This window comes from Papaver somniferum, chromosome 10, assembly GCF_003573695.1.
Source record: "Papaver somniferum cultivar HN1 chromosome 10, ASM357369v1, whole genome shotgun sequence".
Taxonomy (NCBI): Eukaryota; Viridiplantae; Streptophyta; class Magnoliopsida; order Ranunculales; family Papaveraceae; genus Papaver; species Papaver somniferum.
This window is the reverse complement of record NC_039367.1, coordinates 96,631,367-96,642,815: the sequence shown is the minus strand read 5'-3', so window position 1 is coordinate 96,642,815 and position 11,449 is coordinate 96,631,367. Positions and strand designations below refer to the sequence as shown.

Here is an 11,449-nt window from a genome sequence, read left to right as displayed (position 1 = left end):
AACTTTGGTAGGGCGGATGTACTACTTTTACTACCAGTCGGGCTCCTTGATCCAAAATTATTTCAAACAACACAGTTTAGGTTATTCTTAGTAATGGTTCACAACTTTACAGGACGAACAACTTGTCTAAAAGGAAATATAAACAACCATATAAGATTCATTCTTCAGAAGAATTGGGCTGTAAAGTAGGTTTTCAAAAATCTTCTTTCAATTGTGATTGTTAAACAGAAAGTTTGCAGTCGGGCCATCCTGCTGCTCGAAAGTGCTACAAATTCTAAACCCTGACTATGTCCAGATTGTGCAGTTTACAGATTACCACTTTTTGTTGACCATGAAATAGAAAAGCTGAAAGGGGAAAGTCACTAAACAATATCTTAAAGCTCATACTACCACTTGACAAAATTCTCTTCACTTGTACACTCAGCTCAGCGATTTTAGTTTGATATCCTGGTTTGATATCCTGTCTCTCGACATTGCTATGATATGGTGTAATCACACCCCCTACCTAAATGTATGACTCATGCAAAGGTTACTTCCGAGTGTCGACTCAACTACACAGATGCATCGGTGCCGTCAGGCTAGAGTTCATCGGCAAAATATGATTCTTCCGGCAGTGGAAAACATACGCAAAACATAGCCTGCACCGAATAACAAATCTATCAGTGCCGTCAGGCTAGAGTTCATCGGCAAAACATGCTTCTTCTGGCAGTGGAAAACATACGCAAAACATAGCCTGCACCGAATGACAAATCTTAATTGCTTGGAAAATTTACAGTTAAAACATAGACAGTAGTTTAATTTGTTCTCCTCTCCCTGAGCTTAGAATGAAGAAACATTCAGAACAATAGATGATTATTTGTCGAAATAAATATTGAATTTAATTCACTAGTTGCGCTGCTATATTTTTTCTTTGCACCTGGGTTCTAAGAAAAAGGTAATCCTAGGCTATTATACTCTGAGGTAACTTTAACAAAACCAGAATTCAAAGCGTAAAGTTTGTTGAAAGCCTCGCTGTAAAATTTGTTGAAAGCCTCGCTATATGCAAGTAATTTCAAGATGTGAACCCTATGTACAACAAATAGAGAGAAGAACAGGGTGATAAATAGCATTTAATCAGGTATAGGTATTCAGCAATCATGGGTATCAATTAACAACATTCAGATGGTCAATGCTGAATTGGTGAGTGATCACAGCCTAACAGTTGAAGTCAACAAAATAGAACAAAAAAAATACAGTTTGTACCTTGTTAGGAGCAACATCCCTAACTCTATGAAATGTATAGTTTCGTATCTAAGCACCCAAATAAGACTCTGCTTCCTGCAAGAAAGATATATTAAATAAGTTAGAGTACATTAAATTAAACTACAGTAATTCTATCAATGAAGCTGGAAATGTCTCTTCTTGTTCCAATATTAAGAATGCTGGAAATATTGACAGCATTACATCATACGCTCAAACGTATTACAAGAGATAACACACAGAAATTATTGATTCTTGTGTTTCACTTGAGCGTATGAAGCAATAACAGTGAATACAAGGAAATGATCCCTTCCAATAAATCCGTCCAACTTCGACCTCACTTGAAATAATAGAATCAACCTAAGGCACACAGGTTTTAGAGCATCAAATAGAAGTGAGATCGGATGTGAATACTTTAATAAGCATCGAAAGGGGATGCAACTAGATTAAGAGCCGTACGGTACACATTATCTGATACTGCTGACGCTAATAAAAAGGTAAGAAATTGATATGATCATATGACTAGATCATCGTAATTCAGGTCATCCGTAAGTACCTTTTTCCTGACTTCTCTAAGACCTGTTTCATTCTTCACAGCTATGGTAACCTGATCGTCAACGATACATACAATTCGCCCTCCTGGGATCACAAGTATAACAATAAATGAATAGTATAACATGGTTAAAACTCTGAAAATTTGCAAGAACATGGCAAAAAGTAACAAAAACATGGATTTAGTGGGTCCTGCATGTAATTCTCCCTTGCTGTTTTACAACCACAGTCCACGAGCCTCCTAGGAAAGCATCTCATTTATTCGTTTATTCGTATAACAATAAACGAATAATATAACATGGTTAAAACTCTGAAAATTTGCAAGAACATGGCAAAAAGTAACAAAAATGTGGATTTAGTGGGCCCTGCATGTAATTCTCGCTTGCTGTTTTACAACCACAGTCCACGAGCCTCCTAGGAATGCATCTCATTTATTCGTATAACAATAAACGAATAATATAACATGGTTAAAACTTTGAAAATTTGCAAGAACATGGCAAAAAGTAACAAAAACGTGGATTTAGTGGGTCCTGCATGTAATTCTCGCTTGCTGTTTTACAACCACAGTCCACGAGCCTTCTAGGAAAGCATCTCATTTCCCTTTCACATGAATTCTAGAGCAGGGCAATTCTGAAGGATATACCTGTTTCACGTTCAAATTGTCTCTTTCGAGCTCCATCAGGACCTACCAATCGTTCAAGGGAATCAGCGGTGAGCTCGAACACAACTGCAACCGTGACAGTAGTATCAAATCCAAAAGACAGTTGTAATATATAACATGATAACCAGACAAAAAAAAAATTAAACCTAGATCTGAGTCGACCCTATCCCAGTCGTCGAGATGAGAAGAACAGGGAGCGTTAATCTCTTGTTCCATATGGTTAAGGATATGATGGCGACCTTTTAATGCGGGTCCTAAGCACTGGCATATGATATCTAGAGGAACCCCAGCATGATTTACAACCAATTGAGCTGCAGTTACTCCTTTCCGCGTACCTGCAACATTGAAAATCACATCCACGAGATGCTCTTCCAAACTCTACATAAATCCCAAACAAACAAAATGTTAAAAAATTGCAATTACACCTTGGTAGGTACCTAGACTTGCAACAAGTAAATTATAATTATAAATAAAATAAAAGAGCAGAAGATGCCCACCCCAAGCAAATTATATTCTTAAGATTATTAAAAAAGGTGAAAAATTGTGTTTACTTGTAGCCAAAATGAAAAAGCAACATAAAGTAACACAAACGCATGACACCGGGAAAATCAGAACACTCACCGACAAATCTGTTAGAATGTGGTAATCACTAATTTTTCCATCAAATGGATCAACTTCAGTAACCACACCCACTGTAATGCCTGCAACATGTGTGGTAAGTGGAATGCCTGCTTCCATTAAAGCAATACTACCTATAGACAACATCCAAGTACATTAGGCTGTATGGATTAAGTACCTTACAGAATGTAGTTAACAAAGTAAAGTCGCCTGTCACCGAGGACTAAAACCCCATATAAGTCTTACTTTTACTAGACAATATAATACAGCTCATAAAAGTAACAGTTGATGGGTATCAGTTCCATGATAATGACGCACTTACTTAAAGGGTAACAGATATCCTCCTAAGTGTGGTCATTCAGAATTTTTCCACAAACCAAATAAACGTTTCGAGACACATCCACCAACAGCATAACCACCTTCTTTTCTTTACTGCAAGTTTTTTATACATAGGTCTGAGGTCTCACTTCCTATGGTCCACAACATAGATACACGGGCCCAAGATTAAGTTCGGCTACTTATAACATGTTCGGACTGTTGGACATCGGACAAACTGACAAACTTTAAGAAGACATACAGTCTTTCATCCCTTAAAATCAAGGCAAATAGTATTTGTAGGAGTAGACAACACAAATCCAGTTTCAAATTGACCTAGTCGCTAAAATCCACCCACAAATTATTATTTTAGACAATGTATTATCATGTTCAGAACCTTCTACTCCATTCTTTCTCCTATTTAAATCTACATTTTGGTCCTATTATCTCACAAATTATCATGTTCAGAACCTTCTGAGTATGAGTGCAGTGATACAAATTATGCATCAGATACTTACATGATATTCTGTAGGAGTATCTAACAACCAATTTAAATGAGCATATCACAAGGTAAACCAAGAGCCCAAATGGTCTCAAAATCGTTTCACTGACAAATGTCGAGAAAAAGAGAGACAGCATACCTGCACAAACAGTGGTCATAGAGGTTGAACCGTCAGAATCTTTGACTTCTGTGTTCACACGAACGATGTAGGGGAAAGAAACTTCTTTAGGTAGTGGAATTACCAGAGCTCTCTCTATAAGAGGACCTACAAACATGTGAGAAGATGAAGATGAAATGATAGGTAAACATGAACTCCCTAATTGTTCTTTTGGTTTTTATGTTCAAACAGCACAAGAGCAGCGAGATAAATAAACTGGAAACTACACTCAAGAAAACTTTAATTACAGACTATCTATGATATCCAGATGCTCGATATTAAGGTGACAAACATATTCAATAACCCACAAATATACACAACATTTCGAGAGAAGGGAACAAGATTTGACAGCTAGGATGTACACTAATTTCATTGGCGTAAACATGAAAGCGATCTAATTGAAAAACAATCAAACATTACCAAAAACAATCAAGGCTATCCCTATACAGCAAATCAATATGCAGGACACAAGGGCAACCGAATATAAGTCCTAATGATCTTATCAGTCCAGATGAAAGAAAGACAAGATATGCAATGCTTGTTACTTTGGGTCTGGCGATTCTGCAATTCAAGTAAATAACCCCAGGAAAGACGTCATAAACCGATCAAGTATCAAGTAGTAAAACCTGATTATTGCTACTGGGAATCTATCATCAAGCATGAAGCTACAGATTGATTCTTAAAATAGAGCTTCTACAACCTACAACCTTGACTTGAAAATTACCTTCTTTCCCTTCTTCATTGATCATAAAGGGTCGAAGCATGTAGTCATATTCGGGCTCACCAGTTCGCCAAGTACCCATGAACCGAGCTTCATCGTATATAGGGCTTCTTTGAGTGACCACACATTGAACCTGCAATTATAGATACAGATGAGAATTTGCTAAAGTTCAAATTTATTGTGCGAGAAATCTATTGAAACACAGAACGGCAAAAAAAACATGAGAAGAATATAAACGGTAACCTGCGTATCTCCTATTGCAAAAAGTGATGAACCATTCAATTCTGTCCGGTTACTGGACTTAAAACATAGGGGTCGAACTTCATCAGGATGCCTCCCATCAACTCTACTATCTTTCTTAATAATCCTGTTGAGGAAAACCTGATAACAAAGTATAATGAGTTCTAACAATATGCTACAAGGAACCTGCGAGAGCTCTGGTATATATATATACAACTAGGTAGGAGACGAATTCCATAAAACAAACAAATTTTGAGTGCCAAAGATGATGTTATGTTCTATGCTCAAAAGAAACCACGAATACATTTAGTGATCAATCTGTCAGCATTAAGGACTCGAATAACTCTATGCCTAACAAGAACTCAGCCATGGCTAACTTACCACTAAATGACAAACTGCCACTTCCGTCAACATAGTATGAAATCACATTCTCCTAACATTGGCTACTGAAAAGAGTATGGACCAAGAAGGACCACACATATATTAACATCCAAATGAATCTTCACCGTAACATCTCACTATCGTATTTGTGGTGCAAGAAAAGGAGAATCCAGCATTGAAGTTATATGATACCCTCAGTTTCATCTTAGCATCAACACTAAAAAGACAATTACATAGGAACAACAAACCTTGTGAGACGGCCTGAAACTACTTGAGTGATTCACATGGAGATTACCTAAGTGCTGAAGAAGGTGAGAGCAAGCAGATCCAATCATCACAAGGAAGCATATCTAAAACTTATAACTGCACCTAAGGATAGAATGATGGGTCTCTTAGATGAGAGCAGAAGTAATTACAGAAACATGGTGCTCAGATTTTATCTATAGATATATGTTTTACTCGTATAATTGATTCGAAGATACAGAAATACTGGTACAATTGACTTTCATGATAACACCTACAAACTAACCTTTTTCGTCAGGGTATCAATCATCTTTGGAAGACCATCTATGCAATCCACATCATAATCTTCCTCCTCCAATATTCTTTTTACATCTTGGTTAATCTTACCCAGCGCCTTCTCATGCTCAAACTGGAAATCAATCAATGAGACAAAAGCCAACACTTCAATGGCGTTAACACATGTTTAAAAGAGAATCTCAACTACCAAATAGGGACATAAGGCAGGGCCCCTGCCGCAGGGGTCCATCCTAGATTTTCAATTTTGGCTATTTTCCCATGGTTATAGGGGATTCTCCGTAAACTCAATATACACGGTATTCATAGTATGTTATCACTAATTTTCATAACTCAAAGAAGACTAAGAAAAGGAGAAGTACTACCAAAGAAGGTAATATATTATGAGAATCGTGTGGAAAAGAGACAAAAGATGACAACAAAGAAAAATGCACTCGTGTGGAAAAGAGACAAAAGACAACAAAGAAAAATGCACCTTCCGTAACTTGGGATCAGTAAGAACAGCTCCAATCGGTGCTTCCGCCAAGCTCTCGACCTTTTTGTCTATCCTCAGAGCTAGCATCGCTAACTTGTCATCCTTGCGCCTCCCAGCTTTAGAAGCCAATCTTCTTTGAGGGTCAAGATACTTTACAGCCTGCACAGTCAAGGTCACCAACTTAGTCAAATCCAATCATGAGAATTTCAGAGCCAATGAGGAGTTTACTTAGCCCTGTGACAAACCTCAGAATGTGCTAGTTGTAATGCGGCTTTTAGATCTCTCTCTCTGAAACCTCTTGAGCCTGTACGTCCACCATTAAGGTTTTATCTTGGGTGCAGGCATAAACCAAGTCCAGATCACTTAGTTTCAGCTCATCCATTGCAGGATTAATAACAAAGTCTCCAAATATCATCCCTAAACGTACGACCCCAATTGGTCCAGCCCAAGGAATATCTGATAGCATAAGAGCAGCAGACGTGGCATTCACAGTCATCATATCTGTGTCCTGCTGTTCATCATAGCCAAGAACTGTTGCATTCCCCTAATAAGGAAAAAGGAAACGAGAGGTAGCAAGGAATAAATTTTTGTGGAACATCCTTAAGAGGTCAAATCTAGTTAAATTCCAATTCAATATAGAAAAAGAAAATGTTTGAACTACATAAAACACACACACACCTTGACCTCGTGGTTGAAGCCAGGGGGGAAAAGTGGTGGGGAAATTGTGTGCCGAGAATCTTCTTACTTGAAAACTGCCTTCTTTGATAATCAACCTAATTAATAAAAGCCAAGAAAGCCATGAGAAGAACACACTGATAAGGTAGTATTAAAATTCTGAAAATTCCTGCTCTGAACCAGAAAAGGATCAAATTCCCAGCAACATAACTTTTCTAATGCCAAAAATTGAGAGAAACATGACAAACCCAAATGCAGGAAAATTTGAAAGAAAAAAAAAATCAGAAAACGAAAATTGAACTAAAAAAACATACATTTAGGGGAAAAGATTCAGAAATGAAACCAATAGGAACAGATGAAACAGTGGATTTGACAGTGGTGCTTTCTACTTCATCCTCAATAATAACATTTCGATAAAAAGGTGATCCACATTTCTTATAATTAAAAGTAGATGTCGTCCGAACTGAAGAAATGGTTCCAAAAGGAGACTCCTTTATCATCCCCCCCTGCTTCAAACGTAATACAGTGAGACCCTATCTCAAATTCTTCCTTGTATGTTCCAATATCCAAAATTGATGGTGATTGAAATGTTGATGGAGCTTCTAGACGATGATCAGTACTGCTACTGCTGTAAATGCTACGTAATCCACCTCTACCTTGAGCGAATCCAATTCTTGTCAATTTCAGCAAGATATCTATGGATGACAAATGATGGTTTGATCTAGTTCTTCTTATTGAAGAAGAAGCTATTGATGATGCCATGCCTGTAAATCTCCACTGTATAAATTACTTCTGTAATTTACCAGGAAATTGGGTTTTGGATCATCTGTACCGATGAAGTGGAGAAATCGATAAACAAAAAGTTTAGGATTTTTAAGTTTAGGGTTTATGAAGAACTACATTTCAATGTACCCAACAACACAAGTACACCACTCTGGGCGGCTATACCTATTTCTCCATCCCACTTACTTATCAGGGCTAACTTCGTACTTCCTTGCTTTTAGTATTTACTGTATTTTCTTGGCCAGTGGAAAATTCACTTATGGTGTGTTTGGATGTAGAATTTTAAAGGTGGGATCACAATGCCCTTTTAATGTTCGGTTGTTCGAATCCTTGGAATTGCTGTTCCTATGGGATTCAATTTTCCAGCAAATCTGACTCCTCCCCCCTAAGATTTGCTGGGAAACTTATCAAGGGACTTATGGACCCATTTTTTTTAAACTCTAAATCACATACATATATGTATATGCAATTTTAAGATTTGAGGGTGATACCAAACGTTACAAAGCCTTTAATACAAGAAAATTCTATAAATCCTAGGAATTTTAATTGAGTTATCAAACACAGAAGAAATTTACATGAATCCCAGAATTTGTAATCCCATGAAATTATAAATTCTTGGAAACGGTGAATTCTACAAAGAAACCCAGCATTATGTAATTAAATTCTTTAATGACAGGTCTGGATGTAGAATATTCAAGGTATGATTTATAGGTTTATGGAATTAGGTGGAATTATGCATAGATATACTGTATTTTTTGTGGTCTAAAGCATTTTTTATTGCCCCTTGTGAATATAAATAAACTACATATAACGAAAATTATTTTACCACCTAAAATGTAGCAAAAACTTATATAAAAATGTAAAAACTAGGCTTCAATTTAGAGAAAGCATTTTGATGTACTACAAGTTAATAAAAATCGTGATGTCAAAGTCAGAGAGAAACATGAACACACCGCATCAATATTTTTCATTCTTCAGTCACCAAGGATATTAGTTGTTAGTCATCGATCACTAAAGAAGATTTTATCCTGACCCCTAAATTTATATTATATGTAACTTTTTTTTCATAAAAGAGGATAAACCTCATAACATTACATCAACAGAACCGATTCTGGGTATCGGAAACAATTACAGGATTTTTTCAATGTCATTACATCATCATCGGATTCACAGTGACTCTACCAGTTCTTGACTAACCCTTCAAGATTTACAGATTTAAATACCATCTCAGAATTCTCAAAGGACCGAATCGGATCATAGGGCAAAATTAGTTTCATAACAAAGCTAATTTGTTTGACTGCACAATGCAGTGGTTGGATCAGATCCAACACCGTGATATCACAAACATGAACATTAAGGAACATGATTTTGAGTTTTTGAAGTACCAGTATCTACAGAGTCTAAAGTAACATGAATCTAAGTAACAGGGGTCTTCTAAATCGGTCTTTAGTTGTCTGAATCGTGACGAGTCGTCCTGAATCGGCATTGGAGTCTTTATATAGTAGTTGCTGAAGTTGATGAACGTGCAGATGATTTTGATCTTGATTATGATGTTGCCTTTGTTTCCTTCGATAGAGTTGATCATGTTCTTGTTGCTACTGGATCTGATTTTTCTCCATAGAGAACCATTATCTTCCACTTGAGCATATCTTCTTCTAAGAAAAGAACAACCAAAAACCCAAATCTGCAGAAACCCAAAACTAAGAAAAGAGAAAATAAAACTTGTAACTGATTCTGAAATCAACACTAGTAAGAAATCAGGGTAAGAGAAAAGAAACAAGTACTGGGAAAGTTACTAATAGATCTAAATCTAGAATCAGTTGTTTGAAAATAAACAGATCCAATCCTAAAAACTGAAGGAAAAGGCTGTAAAAAGAGCTAATTAAAGAGATTAACCTAAGACTAAAGATGGGTTGAGATTCTCCTGCTCAAATCTGCTCAAAGGGAGCCGATCTGAACAGGAGAAGGCTCTGGATGAAAGAGTTAGGAAGAGTTCAGAGAGAAAAAAGAGAGGAAAAGAAAAAGGGATTTTATATTATGTAACAAATCTCGAATCTATTATGTGTACATAAGCTATTCATCATGCCCAAACAAAAGAGGACACTAGAATTCTAACTACCAATGCAATACCTTTTCAATGTACCATTGTCCTAGGAATCCATCAAAGCATGACCAGTCAAAATATCGAAATTAAGAACTAAGGTGATCATATATGACCAAAACTATCGAATTTAGAATACAATGGCTCCCTCCTCCTATTTTCACCCTGAAACTAAATGTAGTTGTGTCCTTTAATACCTCTCTGAAATGTTATGGCCTTGGATTAATACTTTTTGATTTCACAGATGAATGCACAGGTGCAAGAAGGATCGGGCACCTCCAAGGGAGCTATCTAGAAGTTCAACAGAAGGCTGCTCAAATGACGTTTGATTGGGCAGCATAATTGGGAAGCCGAATAGAGATAAAATCAAATTCATGCAACCTGATAAAGCTGACGAGAAGACTTCATGCTGAGCAAATGCACAGGAGATTCAAATTAAACTCTAGGAATTCTACTTATTTTGAAATAGCAGAGTGGAGTACCACTAACTCCACCCAAAACTATTTAGCTTTAAATTTAGCAACTTTATGTTCAAACTGTAATATCAAACATTGGGGAGGATCAGAGATCCAAAACTTAATGCAATAAATCAGGGGGATTGGTATGCTGTTGTTGAGATAGGTGAAAACACTGATCAACATTATGTAACTCAGAATCTGCTCTCTGAGACCCATAACAGCTCCATCATTTTGTAACTGCCTTCGGGTGTTATTTTCTTATAAAAAAAAACAAATTCATATAAAAAAACCTATCATATCCGTAGAATTTAATGGATTGGCACACATTCATGTAAATCAGAATCAATGTAGTCAATATCGGCCGTATCGGCCGATATATCGGGGATATTTCGGATATCGGCCCAGAACGATACGATAAGAAGGATATCGGGGATACGATATTCGCCCGATAATATCGGCCGTATCAGTCGAATATCGGCCGTTTCGGTCAAATATCGGCCGTATCGGTCGATACGAAATTTTCCTACATTTCCCGATATGAGACGGTATTGGTCGTTTTCTATAAAGTTTAAGGTTAATTTTGGCGAAGAAAGTCTTCCAGGTGGTAGTATAGGTGCATGTAGCTCTCGAAGCAAGTTACTAAAGTTACTCTTTTGTTTTTTTGATAAAATTGATGTTATCTATTATATCTTATCCGAAAATGTGTGGAGAAAATGTTTAATATAAAATTATAGTCTCCAAATCTAGAACCGATATTATACCGATATTTCTACGATAATATCCCCGATATAAAATCGTACCAGTGTATCGGTCCCGGCCGAGATGAACCGATATCCGATCTTAACTACATTGATCAGTATCATATTCTTGTAAAGGTAGCCCCGTACCATTTTGTGGGCAAACTGGCGGGAAAGAAATGCCAAGTTATTTGGTGATAAGGTAAAAATATGTAGATGGACTCATCATTTCTATAAAATATGTTCTTTTAATTGGGCTTTGCCCGTGTTTTGTGAGTACTCTTATTTGTTACCGGG

General features: G+C 36.8%; 1 protein-coding gene across 5 annotated transcripts; it reads right to left on the bottom strand.

Annotated features, from left to right (window-relative positions):
• Window positions 1-174: 174 nt before the first annotated feature.
• Window positions 175-7,989, bottom strand: LOC113317686 (polyribonucleotide nucleotidyltransferase 2, mitochondrial-like). Of its 5 annotated transcripts, none has more exons than XM_026565823.1 (14): window positions 7,388-7,989; window positions 7,077-7,171; window positions 6,644-6,942; window positions 6,399-6,557; window positions 5,916-6,038; window positions 5,009-5,146; window positions 4,769-4,898; window positions 4,027-4,152; window positions 3,074-3,204; window positions 2,599-2,830; window positions 2,435-2,518; window positions 1,796-1,878; window positions 1,243-1,317; window positions 175-733 (listed from the first exon to the last, which is right to left on the bottom strand). In XM_026565823.1, exons 4-13 carry the CDS (start codon window positions 6,483-6,485, stop codon window positions 1,291-1,293), a joined length of 1,161 nt encoding a protein of 386 aa, XP_026421608.1. In that variant the 5' UTR covers window positions 6,486-6,557; window positions 6,644-6,942; window positions 7,077-7,171; window positions 7,388-7,989; the 3' UTR covers window positions 175-733; window positions 1,243-1,290. The 5 variants fall into 5 exon arrangements, with proteins under 5 accessions (XP_026421608.1, XP_026421607.1, XP_026421609.1 ...); XM_026565822.1 differs by having other exon boundaries at window positions 175-638; XM_026565824.1 differs by having other exon boundaries at window positions 175-638; window positions 2,692-2,830.
• Between the last annotated feature and the right edge of the window lie 3,460 nt (window positions 7,990-11,449).